Raw genomic sequence first — 17,979 nt, 5'->3', positions numbered from 1 at the left:
GACGAGTTTAGCATCAGGGTGCAAATGACATGGACGAGACAATTATAGTAAAGAACAAACCAAGAGTTACTAACTCTACGATACCATTCAGCATTTTCTACATTTTTTAAGCTGATATGTTTAAATATAAAGAATTCTCATATAAAGCTAATATTTTATCTTTCTCTTCAACGTGCACACATATGCATGCAAAGGTGTTAATATTAATTTCGGGACTTTACATTTAATATGCAAATCTGCGTATCAGTGACGATGACTTGAAGAAGTTGTGTTTGATTGAAATTGAAATGCTGCTTCAGGAAAACGGACGGTCTCTTATTGACTTCAAATCTATGCCCAGGTCAAATGCAGCAGACATGCCAACTTTCACAAACAAGCTTATCGTTGATGAGCTAAATGACAACAAAGATGAACTGGATAAGACACACGCTGATGTTGACTGATGAACAAAGATGTGTGCATGACAAGATCATGGAGTCCATTGGTTCTGACGACGGTGGTTTCTTTTTCTTATATGGTTACGGTGGTACTGGAAAAACCTTTATATGGAAAACATTGTCAGATGCTGTTAGATCGAAGGGGTTAATTGTATTGAATGTTGCATCCAGCGGTATAGCGGCTTTTCTATTACCAGGTGGAAGAACCGCGCACTCGACGCTGACAGTCGTTATTGAGATTAATGAGGCATCATCGTTTACGATGGAAAAGGATAGTCCTAGGGCCGACCTGGTGTGCGTTGCAAAGTTGATAATTTGGGATGAGACTCCAATGATGCACCGATGGTGCTTTGAGGCAGTTGATCGATCAATGTGTGATGTCCAAGAATGATCCCCTAAACGAGTTTAGACCTTTTGGTGGAATGACAGTAGTTTTAGGTGGTGATTTCAGGCAGATATTGTCTGTTGTCCGAAAAGGAACGAGGCAGGATATTGTTGATGCGTCAAACAATTCATCAAAGATATGGGCTTATTATAATTTGTTGAGGCTTATTGTTAATATGAGATTAGGTGCATCTTTGGTACTTGCAGAGCAGGAAGAAATTCCTAATTTTGGCAAGTGGATACTCTCACCTGGAGACGACAATGACGCTTCGGATGAGAATGGTGAAATGAAGGTAGAAATTCCTGAATATTTGCTCATAATTATAAACTTTGTGTATCCTGATTTGAATGATAACATTGGTGACCAGCTATTTTTCTAAGAAAGGGGAATACTCGCACCAACGCTTGATTCAGTTGAGCATGTTAACGAATATATGATGTCGCTGATTCCAAATGAAGAGAAAGAGTATTTAAGCTCTGATTCTGTTTGTCGATCGTGTGAAAATTATGATGTCCAAAGCGAGTATTTCACAACAGAATTTCTTAATGGTATTAAGAGCTCTGAAATTCCAAATCACCGATTGAAACTAAGGGTGGGATATCCGGCTATGCTGATGAGAAACATCGATCAGGCCAATGGACTGTGTAATGGTACGAGGCTGACAGTTACACATCTAGGGAAGAGCACGGTAGTTGCTACTGTAGTTATAGGAGAAAGGACAGGTACCAGGGTATTCATTCCCAGGATGAATCTTATTCCGAGTGATCCAGAACTACCCTTCAAATTCAGACGCATGCAATTTTCATTGATGCTTTGTTTTGCGATGACAATAAATAAAAGTCAGGGTCAATCTTTATCTCGAGTGGGAGTTTATCTTCCTAAGCCCGTGTTCACGCATGGACAACTCTATGTCGTTGTCTCTCGAGTTACTTCTAGAAAAGGTTTGAAGCTGCTCATCTTGGATGAAGATAATAATGTTTGCAAGGAAACCAAAAATGTTGTGTATCGTGAAGTTTTTCAAAAAGTATGATCATTGGCTATGTTTTAGAATTGTTGTTGCTATAATTTAAAAAACTAAAGTTACGTATTTTTTGGAAGTCGTTTTTCTTTTTTAATTTCTTTGTAAGGTGTATTGGTAGACATGGCAACAAACCCCGCCCCCGCAAGACCCGGCCGCCCCCGCCCCGAATTTAACGGGGAAAAACCGATTTAACCGGATGCGGGTACGGGTGTGGGGGAAATTTGGAGTTTTAGTACGGGGGCGGGTGCGGGGTATGCTTACTCTCGCCCCGCACCCACCCCCGCCCCGCACCCGTTTTTTAAAACTTTCTTTCTTAAATTTTATAATCTTATTTCCATAAGTACCAACCTATTTTAATATAATATTACTCTTTAGAAACATATTTATTATAATTATTTTGGTCTTTTGAAAAAAGTTTATTAGATAAATAATTATTAATATAATTATTGTGTTTTTGTTGCTATGAAAAAATTAAAAAATATGCATTTTTTAAATATTTTATAAAAAATAAAGTTTTCGCGGGTGGGGGTGGGGGCGGAGCCGGGAGTTGAGGGCGGGGTTGGGTGTTCAATTTTTACCCCTGATATGGTTTGGGGACGGAGGCGGGTACGGGTGCATGGAAGCGGGGGCGGGGATTCTCAAACCCGCCCCCGGTCCGCCCTGTTGCCATGTCTACGTATTGGTCATTACATGACATGCAATTTCTATATAAGCAGATCCTCCTGCCATTGACTTTTAATTGATGCACTTTTCAGGTATAACAGTACGCAGAACTTTTTTTTTACATCGTTGTTACCCCAAAATACAAATTTACATTAGACCATTGGTTTTGTAAAAAATAAAAACAAATAACAATCGACGTTTCTGTAGCCCAAACTATATTTAGACACACCCATAAAAAATTTAACGTTTGCATTCACAGGCTATGGGTATACATCTGACACTGACTATTATATAAAAAAAAAATAATCTTTTTAGTTTTTATGATTAATAAAATATATTATGTCAACAAATAATAATATACAGTACGTCGGCATATTTTTGCATAAATATTACATATGCTAAGTTTAACAATGAGTACATCTTATACTACAAATAATTAGTATAAGTATAAATCCAAATACTTTAATCGTTATGTGCAATGCTTAAATATTTCAAAATATATACAAAATTAACAACATTAAGATGATATTTTTTTTCCATATCAAATTTAAATTATAACCACATTTATAATTTTAAGATAGCATAATATAAAATCCATACATTTGATAAAAAAAGTTTTTTATTTCCCGTGCTTGGCACGGGTCACTATACTAGTAGTTTTATGTTTAGGGACAATTTTTTTTTTAAATGGTATTACAATTAGGGACAAAAGAAATAAACTTAAAGGATGTTAGTGGTAATTTACTATGTTTTGTCAAACACTCCATTTTGTCACATTTTTAAACAACTATTCATTTTTCATATTTCTTCCGATCGTATTTATAAGCAAAAAAATTTCTATATTCATTGAATAAGCAATGTATCCGGTCACATTTATAAACCATATATATATTAGTTATTCAATGATTTTTTTTTTTTTTAGAAAAGCTGTTCAATGAATTTAAAAAAAAAAACTATTTTTTGCTTATAAATATGATCAGATAGAGTATTCATTAAAAAATTGATGTATCTAGACTATATTATAGTCCATATACGTAAGTTATTCAATGAATCTGAATTTACTTTTAAATGTGAATAGTAATCTTAAGTAATTTTATAAAAATATTATTCATTAGTAATATTGAAAACATAAATTAAAATAATTGAAAAAATATAACGTAATAAATAGTAAATGACATAATAAATAAATAAACATTAATGATTTTTTAATAGTGCAAAATGACACATAATTTAAAACAAACAAAATTTATTAAACTTAAAACATCACATAATTTGAATAGGATGGACTAAATCGAGAGAGCGCCGAACTTTTGTGAAATATACTAGTATATAAAATTTGGACCATGGCATAGTACCTTTAGTTAGGGGTACAAATGTCACACTACCTTTAACAAGGGGAATGTGAATAACTAACTAATTAACTAATTAACGTTAAGACAATAGGATCAAAGCTTTAGTTTGATTTGGATACCATACCGTAGCAAAAGGGAAAGACACGTTGAAAAATGAATGAAGATGAATGCGTAATCAACACAAAACTACTGTAGGAATATTCGAAATCACAGTCAAATATTCCAGGTAAAGTTATTATTACCAGCACTAATTCAGGGTTAAATACCTTGTCTTGTGCCGCCACATAACACACCCACCAACTAACTTGTTCGCCGTTTCCAACTTTACTTCATTTTTTTGGAGACAAAACAACAACATCACCGTGAATCTCGATATTCTCTTCTTTTTATTTAATTTAATTTAATTTAAACCCTTTACACTTCTTTTTTCTCTTTCTTTACACACACACCCTTTACACCTATTCTCTACCTCACTTTTTGTTTCTACTCGCTGCTACCTGGTGAGTTTCTCTCTATCAAACTCTCACCATTTCCATTCCTTCTTTTTTTTTTTAGTTGTTCTTTCGATCTTATTTTTACTAGGGTTTAACTAATTGCAATGTGATTTTCATTTCTATTATGTCTCCTTTTTTTTTTTTAATCTATTCTATTGTGCAATTTGATTGGGTATCATAGAATTTTATGACTTTGATTGTTTCATCTTCATAAAGGGTTGAAAAATCTTAACTCAAGGTCAAGTTTTTCATTTGTTAATAACTATGTCTGCTACTATATATATAATATTATTTCATCTTTGCTTTTCATACGCCAAATTGTTTTAAAAAATCAATTTCTAACAGACAGTTTTCTTTAATTATTGTGATTATGATCTCACACCCATGTTGTCATACCGATCAATTATTCATTTCTGACACGCGGCGTCGAAAGCTTCTGACTGCCGGCATTATTTTAATTTTCTCTTCATTTTTTTATATTTTTGTAGTCATATTGAGTTGATTTGATATAATCTTGTATGGTTGAATTGTTTACTTATTCTATTTTTTTTCATTGCAATTAAGTTTAGTTTTATTATATAATATGTTATGGTGTTTCAATTTGGGTTTGGATTGGATGAATGGGATTCTCATGATATATTTAAATCAGGTAAACCTGCACTGGTTCTGTACCGTGCATCCTTTGCTCACCAACCAACCATAAATGGGCTGTTTCAACTCTAAGCCAACAAGACAGTATCCTGGGAAAGAGGATCCCGTGATTCTTGCATCACAAACGGCTTGTAAGTCGATTCGTTTCTTTCAGTGAAATGGTAGTTATTGGATTGTAGGCTGTTGCGATTGGATCTGTTTACTTAATTTTGAGTTTATATGCTTATGAGGACCTGCTTAGTGTGAATTTACATTTGGTCTTTCAATCTTGCTGAATGAATCTTAAAAGTATATAATAATGATAAAACTAAGGCCTTGTTTACTATATGAAAACATTTTCAGTTTTGATTTTCTAAAATTTATGTTTGTTTTAAAACTGTTAACAAGGAGATGGAGGATTTATGTAGTAACAATTGTGATACAGAGGATATGGAAGACAGACTTGAGAGAACGCATTTTCAGAAACAATGTTTTGGCATTTTCAAAATTGATGAAAATATTGGATTTTTTCAAAGAAGTTGTAAAAGAAAATGGTGAGGAATATATTGGATCTATATTCTCTTATGTTTACTAATTCAAGTGAAAAATGAAAAACATGAAGCATTGGAGATAAATGGGCCGTAAGTTATTGCCAGTTTGCAATACAGTTCACTTTGTTTGGTTTTTTGTTAGAAGTAGGCAAAGGTGGAAATGTAATAACTTAATAAGGGCCTCACCTGCTGTCATATGATATATCTCAACATGGGCTATATGAAGGAAACTGAATTTCACCGTGTTTTGTAAATGTGCGTAAGTAAACTGTTAATTGCTTTTCTTCTACTCATTGCGGAAGTAAACTAAACCGAATATCATGGTTGTTTTTTTTTTCTCTATATTTGCTAATCTTTACTCATTTGTTCTGTTTGCTTGCCTGCTATCAATTATATTCTTTACTCATTTGTTCTGTTTGCTTGCCTGCTATCAATTATTTTCCATTGTGGCACCACGACACCCAGAAAAGGTTGCTTTCTTTCACATTTAAAACTATGCATTCAACAAACTCTGTCTGTTTAAGAAACAAAAATGAGACTTGTTGGTTCATTTGTTTCGGTGGTTCAATTGAAATTGCTGGGAGTATAGACGATCGTATTTTTAGTTTTCTTACTTATATTATTAAGAAAAATGTTTCCATCTTGTGATGGATTTGTTATGGAATTACTCTATTTCTCAAGCACTCAAGTTAGTTTTTGTAGTTTAAACCCGTGTATCAAATTTTGGTTTCAGTCACTGTCAGTGAAGTTGAAGCATTATTCGAGCTTTTTAAGAGCATCAGCAGTTCTGTTGTTGATGATGGGCTAATAAGCAAGGTACTACATAGCAACTCTGCATAAGAAATTGTAGGGAGTTTATGACAATAAGCTGAAAATAATCAATGGATATATCCTAAGCTGTTGTCACAAGCTCTTACAAACACTTGCTAATGTCATAAGATAAGCCGAAATAAGCTCTTCCAAATGCCTCTTAATCCAGATAACATTTTTGTGCATTTTTTTCATTTTGGTTATTTGTTGTTTTTATTTGAACTTTTAGCCTGTAATGTGATCATGGGTATTCTTTCTTTGCAGGAAGAATTTCAATTGGCAATCTTCAAGAATAAGAAAAAAGAAAATATCTTTGCAAATCGGGTACTTTATATCATACTTTTACTTTCTTAATAACTAACTATGCCATAAATTTTTGTTCTCTGCAAGCATGTCAACTGCCTATGGCTCCAGTATTTGTCAACTTCATAGTTTATACACCTAGGCTTTATTTTTCTCATCTCCCGGTTTCTTTGAAGATAGAAATCAATGTTTGATAAGCCTTGCAACTTTCTTATTTATTTCTTGGTCAGCAACTCAGCATTATATGCCATTCTTGTGAAATAACTTTTTCAATTGACTGGATATCCATTGATACGATGTCAGAAATTTCTACGTGCAGATCTTTGATCTATTTGATGTCAAGAGGAAGGGCGTTATTGATTTTGATGACTTCGTTAGATCTCTCAATGTCTTCCACCCAAACGCAGCGCTAGAAGACAAGATAGAATGTGAGTTAAATTGAATCCTCCACTTATTGTTGTTTACCTTAAATTCCTCACTTTGATCTGTGTGTCCTGATATATTATGTTTGGGATTTTCCTGCAGTCTCATTTAGGCTCTATGATTTGCACAATACTGGCTTTATAGAGCGTCCAGAGGTGAGATGATGATTGCTTGTTCATATACCCTCAATGAAAATGACACGTTTGTTAATCCACTGAATGTTATGTTTTTATTCCTAAGTGAACACTTTTGTTCTGGTCTTGGTTTTTTGACGTTATTCTTTGTTGCGATGACATTTATCCTCTTTTCATTGATATAATTTTAATTTGACTTTGCTTTTCTTTCCCTTATTTGGTGATGTCTGACAGGTCAAGCAAATGTTAATTGCACTTCTTTTCGAGTCTGAAATGAAGTTGGCGGATGATGTGATAGAAACAATTCTAGACAAGGTATGTTAGCAAAATTCACAGTTAACATGGAATATTAGATATATGTTAGCAAAATTCGTAGATACCATAGAATATTAGATATGAAATGAAAGTCCACCTGCAGAAGAAATATTGTTGCTGATAGAACTATTGCAATTTTTATAAAAATCTTAGTTAGACATTGCTTTTTTCTGGCCAGACTTTCTTGGATGCTGACTTGAACCAAGATGGAAAAATAGACATTGTTGAGTGGCGAAAATTTGTTTCTGAAAATCCTTCATTGCTCAAAATCATGACACTTCCCTACCTAAGGTATGTCCTGGACTATTTTCATGGTATATACGAATCTACTTTTATCCATATTATGATTATGATGTTCAAACTATAGTGTAATTTGTTATTTTTGTCATTGATGCAGGGACATAACAACTTCTTTCCCAAGTTTTGTATTTAATTCTAACGTGGATGAAATTGTTGCTTGAGAGCAAACACAGCTTTAGGTTTAGCAATTATTGAGAGTACACAACTTTAGGTTCTCAAATTATTAAGAGAATTGGATTGGATGTGTTTGTAAAAGCTCAAACAGAAATGAATAGATGCCATGCTTGTTATTATATTTAAGCCTTTCTCAGTGAGCTGTAATTTGTAAATCACATTCTCATTGAAATTTTTCAGTCAGGTTTCCAAGTTATGTCTTTTCCTTGTATTTTTAATATTTAAAGTATTTATGAAGTATCTGTAATTAGTGCATATATTAATATGTTATGAGCAACTTAAAAACAAATTCACAACATAACTCATACAAATTATATATGTTCCGTTATAACAAATCATTTTTGTTGGGAGATATAACGATGATTTGGGGGCTGAAGTAGATTGATAAAGAAGTAATGTTCGATATAAGTGCAACTAATGGATTGTATACTGTCCAAAGCAAATGTATTGAATATTTTTTCAGTAAACAAACCAGACAAAGCATTACACGAGGTGTAGAATTGGGGAATAAATTTCAGAATATCATTTCAAAGGAAATGAGAATGCAACCATTAAACTACCATGATATATCGTGCATAATTAACGAGCCAAATAGTCGGTACAAATGATTACATAATATGAAATTATATTTACACTCAAGGGCTTTTAAAAATAAAATGTATTTACAAAAGATCATTTATCAACCATGATCAAGACCCTATTCATTTTTCTACCCCCACTAGATTATGTGCTTTAGTATTCAAAAGCCTCTTAATGTGCTCCTCTCAAATTGTCCCAAGAGCTCCCTGCAATGAAGTCCTGAAGTTGGTTCAGCTGCAGCTAATAAACTTTTCCTGTATATGCAATTTACCAACCCTGCTGCATCGGATTTAACTATCTATGTTTTTCTCCAGACTCATTTTCTGAGTACATTGTTAACACCATCTCAATCATAGCAATAAAAGAGGACACTGTTATTTGCTCTCTTATGCATTATAGTTTACTGCACCAGCTGCAGCTCGGTGCTTGAAAATCATATCCCACCCCATGTTTGCATCAGGAAAGCTTCAAACGTGAATTATGGTGCAGCCACTCTCATGACTAGGCAGGTTGGAAAGGTTGATCCTGCACTGATACAGTTGCTTGGTTGAATTCTTGGACAAAATTCTGAGCTGCTCTTGTACAATATAAATTAGACCATAAGAATAATAAGCATGATTATGCAAGTAAAATTGGCCATCCTTAATTCATCTAAACTTATACTTGTTGTTAAAATATTAAATGGTTTATAATCCAATTATATTGAAAAAGCTAGTTGAAGGAATCACAGTAATGCTGCCTCTCCATCTGCTCATGTGTCTTTTCCACTCTTAAAATGTCATTGTATAAGTGATTTTTAAAGTGTTTAGTTGATCAATTTCCTATTGTTTTGGAACCATGTAATTGATGTATCTATTGAGTACGAAAAGATTTTGCGTGAAGTCTAACTAATTTTGTTATAAAGCTGGAATTTACAAGAGTCAAAAGCATTTTTATAAGCAATTATTACAACAGAAAGAAGCTTTTAGTCCCACATCGTTTGAAACTAGAATAACTCAAGTGTTTATATAACTCCTGCGTGGATCAACAGTCACGACCTTACTTGAACAGGATCTGTTCTATAGGATCGTACAAATGTGTCCTTGATTTTCTAAGCTAAATATGTAAGGAGACAGGAAGACAGGAACATATGTCATGATGAATGAAGGCCGTGCGATCAGAGCGTGATTAACGGCTGAGAAGATTCTCTTGTTGAGACATCTTCTTGTGCAGTAGATGATCGTTCTTCTTGTTGAGACATCTTCTTGTGCAGTAGATGATCGTTCTTAGACACACGCTGTCTGGGGTGGTCGCACGGTGCTCTTACAGACTCAACAACCTTTTTTTGCTTCATATTTTTTATACATGGATGCTATTAATGTTTTTCCCTTATTATTTTTCTATGTACTACACTTTTATGTGACACCGATCCGGCTTGAGAATTGCAAACAGGTTCACTATCCTATCAAGATTGCTACTGTGTCTGAGATTGATTGTTTGAAGCTAATCCGTGTTCTTTACTGGATCTTTTTCTCTATGGCTATACTAGGACAGTAGCTTCTGTAATGAAAATTACAAATTTAGTTGCATGGTTAAACTACCTATTCTGAGTATGATTGATGATGACACTGATGATAGTTTAGAGGATGTCACTGACAGGGGATCTGTTTTTTCTTAATCATATGTTGACTCATTCCATGCTGCTCCTAATGTTACTTCACTTTATTCTTTTGGAATGATTCAGAGTTTCCTATTATGTCCTAAAGTAGGAACATCAAATTAATGCAAATTGTGATCTATTTCTCTGTCGCCGCACCTAGTGCACTAGAAAATTCATTTCAGCTAGCTACAGAAGTGGAACCTGCTGTAATAAAAGAGCTCTCTAGTTGAGCCACGTTGTTTTTATTGGATATGGCCTTTATTTGTGTACTGATTTAGCTCCTTGCTGTAAAGATTTTACTATAACTCTATGCAGGGACAAAGGAATTAGGTGTGGCTTTGATTTGAAATGTGTCCTTGTTCATTGTTTTAATTCCATTGGTGAGAAGTTGAATACTAGTATTCTCATTGACAAGGTGGAATCTGTTCAGCAAGTCATGGAGAAGTCCGCTAATTTTCAAGTGGTTGATGCACAAGAGTATGCAGTGATTTGTCTCAATGACACTCAACTATTGTTTATCATCCTTTATGTTTTACTTAGCGACACAATATATGGCAAGCAAAATCACGGAGATACTGTGCAGTACATTTGATGCAGATACAGGTGCTGAATATAAGATTCAATAATCCTAGGGGTTTCCTACTGGTGTGGAAGGAAAATTCCAACACTGAAAGCCTATATCAAATTATAGGATAATTTGATTCAATTGTGCAGTGGAGTAGACATTATTATGCATATATCCATGGCCATGAGATTGACATTGAGAACAAGGTCAATTTTAACCGGGGAGGTAAGGTAATGCTTGGATACGAATGGAGAAAATCAATTGAGGAAATGAGACATGAAAATTGATCATAAGATCAAGGAAGCAATGTGAAGCAAGAGAGAGGAATTCTCAAACAGAAAATACTTCTTGGATGGTGCGAAAATAGCACAATGATTGGTGTGTAGAAAATTGATGAAGAATCCCTTTCTCCTTTAGATATTCTCTAGTAAAGTAATGGCTTAAGAGTTCGTACTTCGCCTTCTTCTAATTTTCCTTTAGTACATTACTGTTGTAATTTCCAAACTCACCAATTGTATTGTTTCATTGATTCAATAGTGGAATTTATGCATTCGTATTCTACCATTATTTGTTAATAATTGGCAGAACCCAGATGAGTTTACCAAAGATGTTATAAACAATGTATTGCAAAGAATCAAATAACCAAAGGAAAAACTCATGCTTTAAAGGTCGATTCTATTTCTTGTTTTATATTAGTTAAGTCAGTAATTATTGTTCTCATTATGTGGTCTTCCCATATATTCAAGGAACTGCTTTAGCTCAACATAGCGTTATGTTTGGGGCAGAATTTGCACAAGCATCTTTTGGAAGAGCTGTAGCAAAATTTCCTTGATGAGGTTGAAACTTTCGTTGTTGTTTTACATTAACACGAATCTCGGCCATATTACAGCTATGTAGGAGTTGAAACTTGTGGCGCAAGCAAAAACTGTACTGTCAAGGGGAGATGTGAGGGTTAAAGTAGAGCATTGAGTGATATGGTATATATCTTGATGCATTTGACATGGAACTGTCAATATTTATTCCTCTTTTGGAGCTTTATTGTTTCGTTTGTCTACACAGTGCAGCTCAGCAATGCTTCATTATTTGTGTAGCTCTCCTATTTTTGTTTCCTGTTTATCTATAAAACACTAAATTTGGCATAGGACACTGATATTGGCACACAGATTACACCAATAATTGTTTAAGAATATAGAAATGATTAAGTGTAATTATATGTATTGGTATCATGACGGCGTTGGACACCGGACATGACAAAACACATTCAATTTGAAGATCCTTTTATGTGTATGTTTTAACGAGCATGAAGTGTTAGAGGTGAGTAGACTTTTCCTAGGTTGGTAAATTTTGTCCTCCTATTGATGGAATGGAATTGATTTAGACTTTTACATCCGATGGTGGGGTATTTTTTATTGGAATAATTATTGGCTGACAACCTTTTTTTTATACCACTCATGTACACCTCCATGTGGCAGGGATATTTTAGGAATTTCATCTTACCACCATTCTCTCTTTCATTGTGTGTGGAGATCACATGGACAATGTCACAATTGTGTGTAAAGGTTCAAAGGGTGTATGCCCTATGGACACATGTCACAATTCTCTCTTTCAGCAAAATTTAAAGGAAAATGCTATGTCATGCGAATTATAATTCACGAACCGCTCGCGAGTGTATTCCATGCATGGCACTTTTTATTTCCTTCCGTGGATTCCTCTTTCCCTTAATTTTTATTGGTCAATTGATTTCGTGATGCCGTCGCTATGTTTTTCTCGTTGTGTTTAGCATCGTTGAATTTTAAAGGGTCATAAAGAGAATGACATAAAGAACAAAAAAGAAAATCAAAAAGAGAATGACATAAAGCACCGTTTACAATACAAGTGCAATAAAAAGGGTTGTTCACAAACTATATTCCGAATAAACTAAATAAATACATTATCCAATCATTATTATAAGCAAAAATATACTTTTTAGATTCATTCAATAAATGATGTATATGATCAATAATATAAACCACATGTATCATTTATCGAATGAATCTAAAATGTAGATTTTTTTTACCTACAGTGACTAGGTTTTTTTTTCTTTAAACAAAGTTACCAATGTAAATCCAAAGTAAAAAATATTGTATTTGACTTCAAATTAGGGTTTAAGCTTTAACATTCAAATTTCTCCAAAATCCCCCATTTTTATGCTTACCCAACTCAGAAAATTTTCAGTCTCTGTTGCATTTCCGTGCAATAAATAAATGGTGTTATGGTGCTTCCTTTTGCCAAACACATTCTATTCCAAAACCCCTTTCTCAAAAAGCTTCCACCTTTGCAAATCATTCTTCATGGGCATGTCAATTTCAACCAATTCAGTCCATTTTCGCAAAAAATTTCAACTTTTTCTGACAACTGTGAGAGGCTTTCATGGGAACGTTCCACCCAAGAAATTCTACTGGGTAAGCTTAAATTTGCTTTGAGGAATCATCAATTGCAAGAAGCATTGGAAACTTTTCGTGATTTTCGAAACCTTTATGGTTACCCTGAGGTTAATTTATTGAATCAGCTTATTGTTCAGTTGTGTTATTCTTCTAATAATGTTTTGGTGAGAAAAGCATGTGATTTGGTTTTGAAAATTGTTGAAGAGAATTCAGGTTTGATTCATGTTGATACATTGACAAAACTTGCATTGTCTTTGGCTAGAATGCAAATGCCGTCTCCTGCATCGGTTATACTTAGGTTGATGCTTAGTAAAGGGTTTGTGCCATCTATGAATTTTTTGTCCTTGATTATTTTTCATACTGTGAAGACAGAAATTGGAACACATCTTGTATCGAATTATCTGTCTCAAGTTTGTGATTTTTATAATGGTTTGAAGGATAAAAAGGCACAACATGCAATCATGTTGAAGCCGGATACTTTGGTATTTAACCTTGTTCTTGATGCTTGTGTGAGGTTTAAGTTGTGTTTGAAGGGCTTGTGTTTGATTGAGTTAATGCCGCTAATGGGGACAGTGGCTGATGCACACTCGATTGTGATAATTTCACAGATTTTAGAAATGAATGGTTTGAGAGATGAATTGATGGAATTGAAATGTCATATTGATGGAGTTTCGGCGTCTTATGTTCGGCATTATCGTCAGTTCTATGATAGTTTGTTGAGCTTGCACTTTAAATTTAACGACATTGATGCTGCCTCTAAGCTTGTTTTGGATATGAATAGCTCGCATAATTGTCACAATAATGAAGAATATAGGAATCACTTAAAAAAGCCGAGCTTTATCGCCATTGGATCGCCTAACCTTAAGAATGCATTAAAGATACATATAGAGCCTGAGCTACTGCAGAAGGACACTGTGCTTAAATTGGAAGGTAGAGAAGGTCTTGTTTTTTATAAGGGTGGGAAACTGGCTCTTAGTAATAGAGCTTTGGCTAAGTTTATCATTGGTTGCAAAAAAGATGGTAGAATTAGTGAACTTTCAAAACTTTTACTTAGCATTCAAGGGGAACTATACTCAGCGACAGGATCTGGGTTGTGTTCTGATGTGATCAGTGCTTGCATTCAGATGGGATGGCTTGAGTCTGCTCATGATATTTTGGACGACGCAGAGGCTGCCGGGTCTCCAATGGGTTGCGATTTGTATATTTTACTCTTGTCAGCATATCAGAAGGAGGAAATGCAAAGAGAAGCTCAGGCACTGCTAAAACAAATGAAAAAGATTGATTTGCTCCCAGAATTGTCTGATGATGCTATTGACAAACACGTCCTTTGTCGAGAAACATCAAATTCAGTTGGGAAATCAGATTTGGCTGTCGCCTTAGCTCAAATATTGAACGCTGAAGATCAAACAGATATTCCTTTAGTGTATAACTTCAATTCTTCGATCTTCTTTTTCTGCAAGGCAAGAATGATAGAGGATGCATTGAGGGCATATAGAAAAATGTGCGAAATGAAAATTCGACCGACAAATCAAACTTTTGCTCATCTCGTGTGTGGATATTCTTCTCTTGGTATGTATCGTGAGATTACGTTCTTGTGGGGAGACATCAAGAGATTCATGAAGAACAACTATTTAGTTGTAAATAGAGATCTATACGAGTTACTGCTGCTAAACTTCATTCGAGGAGGTTACTTTGAGAGAGTGATGGAGGTCATTGGCCATATGAATGACCGTAGCATGTATACCGACAAGTTGCTGTACAAAAGCGAGTTTCTTAGACTTCATAAGAATCTCTATAGGAGTTTAAAAGCGTCGGATGCAAAAACAGAAGCACAAAGCAAAAGGCTTGAGCATGTTCAGGAATTTAGAAAATGGGCCGGTATTGATTAATTGTCTTGTAAATATTCGTGTGCTCATCTACGTGCATCTTTTCCAGCATTGGGTCTTGTGAATGTTGTGTCTGCTTGTGCTTACTTGAAGTATATTTAATTTTGATTCTGGCTCAACTTTAGCATTCCGGAAATTATGTGGAAATTTTTGTTTCATTAGTAATTTACCATACCATGATCCTAGGAATGAATTTCTTCATACTGATGGTGTAACTCTAATTACCCAATTTGAAATTGATTCATCATTTGATCTCTCAGCATGCAACTCAGGTCAGGCTCTAAGATTGAGAAGGCACTTTGATCGGTTGCTTGGCATCCCTTAAAGACTGGGAGGCTGGGAGCTCTTTAGGCATGTAAAGGCATCGAGGGTTTACTGAAAACAGCAGTGCTGAGGGTAGGTGGATTGTGGGATTCTTGGGCCACATTGACCATTCTAACAATCTCAATGCTGAGCTTCTGGTTGTGTTCAATGGTTTGAAGCTGGTGCAGAGAGGGATTATCTACTTGGACTCAATGGGTGCTATCAGCCATGTCAAAGATCCTTTCTCCTAGTTTCATATGCTTATGATTCTTTGGAGCAAAAATAATACTTTTTTCACATTTAAACGGACTTTGACTGTGTTTGGTGTATTGCTTATATGTGTGTTTGGGAGCGCATCTCGGTGACAGCCACCGCAAGTCTAATTGCATTTCACCATGGAAATGCACAAGCTACAAACTGTAGTCTCAAAAGGAATGTGCGTTCATGTTGATATGAAGAGATTGTTAGTCAGACTAAGTTTGGTTTCAAATGCCAATTGATATGAAAGCAAGTTTACCTTTTCATTTCTGAAGATATTTCATTTACCATTTTGCTCAGTAACCCTTATATTGTGATAAGTGCACGTAATGTTTGTCCTTTGTTGTGGAATATTTGCAAGGATCCTCTAATGTGGCGTACTATTCACATAACTTGTCATTTTGACTTTAGTCGTTCGCGCATGGAGAAGATTTATCGCTGTGCGATTGACCTAAGTTGCGGTCATCTGGAAGACATTGCTGTTAGGGGGTTCGGAACCGACGAACTTTTCAAATATATGGCTCATAGGTAATTAGTTTTGTTTGTTTCAATTCCAGTTTCATAATAATTTGTTATCAACTGTACTGATCCTTCTTGATATGTCATCTTGCTTAACGATGGTTATACTTATGCATACTCTAAATTATAATTTAACTTAATATTTTCGTCCCATATTCTCCTTTTTAGTCATTTAGCATAATTTGCAACGCACTCAATTTAACTTCTTTTGTAACAACTCAAATAGATATTAACTGGTTACGACTTTTTGGCTGGAATGAAATTTCAGATAAAGGGTTGAGTGAATTTGTGAAGAGGAGCTTTCATGTAGCAACAGCCTATCTAAGGATTGCCTTGAAGTTATTGGTCGATGTTGCCCTCTTTTGAAGTCACTAAATCTTGAGAACTTGTTTTTCAATCAAAGCACTAATGGCGGGTTTGTGTACTCTTATGACGAGGGTGATAAAGCATTTGTTATTGCAAAAACAATGTCTGGGTTATGCCATCTTGAATTGAAAGGATTTTTGCGTAATTATGGTGGATTGCCTGCTCTTCTTGGTGGCTGCCCTCTTCTTAAATCTCTTAATCTACGAGGTTGTCTTTGTCCTAATTTCAGTCCAGGTTTGGGAAAAAGGTTCCGTGACAGTTACTACTATGATGATGGTTTAGCTTATATGGACACTTTTGAAGATACATAAGCTAATGATGATTGGGGGTATTAGATAATTGATTGTGACTATGAATTACTAATTCTAGGTTTTTAAGAACAGTGACGAGAATATTATTGTTTTCTTGGCACGCTTTCATCTCAAATGTTGATTATGTTGCTTTAAAGTAATTTTGTTAAGGACATTTGAAAGTCTGATATTTTATTTTTGAATAGTGTACTTGAATTTCGCAAGAACGTTGTATGCCAACATGGGCTTGCATGTTTTTAAATCAGATTATCCATCTTTTTTTAATTTCGTTCTTGAATGATTTTGCTGTTTTCTCATTTAGCTCCCTGTTGAAAAGATGGTTGTTATTGTTACAAGATTTTCCAAATTAGAGATCAGAGGGGCACACTGATCAACCTAGTTTCGCACGACAATGAACACAAATGTGTTGTGTTCTCTGCTTTCGATTGACTTGAATCCAATTGTGAGCTTGTTTTAAGCTCAATGTGAATGGACAACAAATGTGTCGTATTCTCTGCTTGTTTTAAGCTTCAACAAGGTTCTGGCACAGCGTGCATGGACAACAAGGATTTCAGATAGATAGTAATTTAGTGCCATGGAGAACTAACACTGTGATGAGTTTATCATGACTTTTTTTTTTTTTTTTTTCCTAATACAAATAGAAAGCAAGCTTACATTTACCAAAATTTTCAGATTACAAATAACTTGGCGAAAATTGCATTTTCGGTGTTAACTTTACAAACACCTAGGCTCCAGATCATGTCACTGGCTGCTGGAATAATTTATGGTTGAGTGGATTTTCTTTATACAAAAGAAAGAGAGGAACCATTTTTTCTTCTCTTCCTAAGATAGATCATGGTCATATAATGAAGTTTCACTTTACCTTGATTTTAATTTCATATTGATAAATGATTGTCCACTATGAAATAGTAGTTGTAAGGACTTAAAGTTCAAGCCACCGTCTGCCGCAATATGCTGAATGCAATGTTAATTGCTTACTAGAAAAATCACCCATCTACTTGTTAAATCCACTGTCTGAATTATTTCCCCAAAAAGATTAGTTTCCTCATATAGTCTGGTAATTTATAAGGAAACCATAATTATTTGCGTAACTCTGGAGAGGGGTATTTTGAGTTTTTTGAAGGGTCAGTAAGCAATT

The 17,979-nt window shown here is 34.6% G+C and overlaps 3 protein-coding genes and 1 pseudogene across 4 annotated transcripts; all 4 read left to right on the top strand.

Annotated features, from left to right (window-relative positions):
• Positions 1-4,118: 4,118 nt before the first annotated feature.
• LOC146901357 (calcineurin B-like protein 1) lies at positions 4,119-8,188 on the top strand. Its single transcript, XM_085733620.1, has 9 exons — positions 4,119-4,358; positions 5,002-5,134; positions 6,267-6,349; positions 6,608-6,667; positions 6,966-7,074; positions 7,172-7,224; positions 7,438-7,518; positions 7,697-7,809; positions 7,916-8,188. The coding sequence occupies exons 2-9, from the start codon at positions 5,056-5,058 to the stop codon at positions 7,977-7,979; spliced, it is 642 nt and encodes a 213-aa protein (XP_085589746.1). The 5' UTR covers positions 4,119-4,358; positions 5,002-5,055; the 3' UTR covers positions 7,980-8,188.
• Positions 8,189-9,603: 1,415 nt separating this feature from the next.
• On the top strand, positions 9,604-9,882 carry LOC146901356 (small nucleolar RNA U3; annotated as a pseudogene).
• A 3,025-nt stretch (positions 9,883-12,907) lies between these two features.
• Positions 12,908-17,105, top strand: LOC146901354 (Pentatricopeptide repeat (PPR) superfamily protein). 2 transcript variants are annotated; one of them, XR_015021883.1, is made up of 3 exons: positions 12,908-15,076; positions 15,345-16,173; positions 16,433-17,105. XR_015021883.1 is itself a non-coding variant. In XM_085733619.1 (1 exon), exon 1 carries the CDS (start codon positions 13,027-13,029, stop codon positions 15,085-15,087), a length of 2,061 nt encoding a protein of 686 aa, XP_085589745.1. In that variant the 5' UTR covers positions 12,914-13,026; the 3' UTR covers positions 15,088-15,203. The 2 variants fall into 2 exon arrangements, 1 of the variants encoding a protein (XP_085589745.1); XM_085733619.1 differs by lacking the exons at positions 15,345-16,173; positions 16,433-17,105 and having other exon boundaries at positions 12,914-15,203.
• On the top strand, positions 16,067-16,841 carry LOC146901355 (F-box protein SKIP19-like). The gene is made up of 2 exons (XM_085737047.1): positions 16,067-16,173; positions 16,481-16,841. The coding sequence occupies exons 1-2, from the start codon at positions 16,067-16,069 to the stop codon at positions 16,839-16,841; spliced, it is 468 nt and encodes a 155-aa protein (XP_085593173.1).
• Positions 17,106-17,979: the final 874 nt, after the last annotated feature.

The sequence above is a fragment of the Medicago sativa genome, chromosome 8 (assembly GCF_051527215.1).
Source record: "Medicago sativa cultivar Bolivia chromosome 8, Bolivia_mono, whole genome shotgun sequence".
Taxonomy (NCBI): domain Eukaryota; kingdom Viridiplantae; phylum Streptophyta; class Magnoliopsida; order Fabales; family Fabaceae; genus Medicago; species Medicago sativa.
Note: the sequence above shows the minus strand (reverse complement) of the source record. Positions and strands in the feature narration are given on the sequence as shown.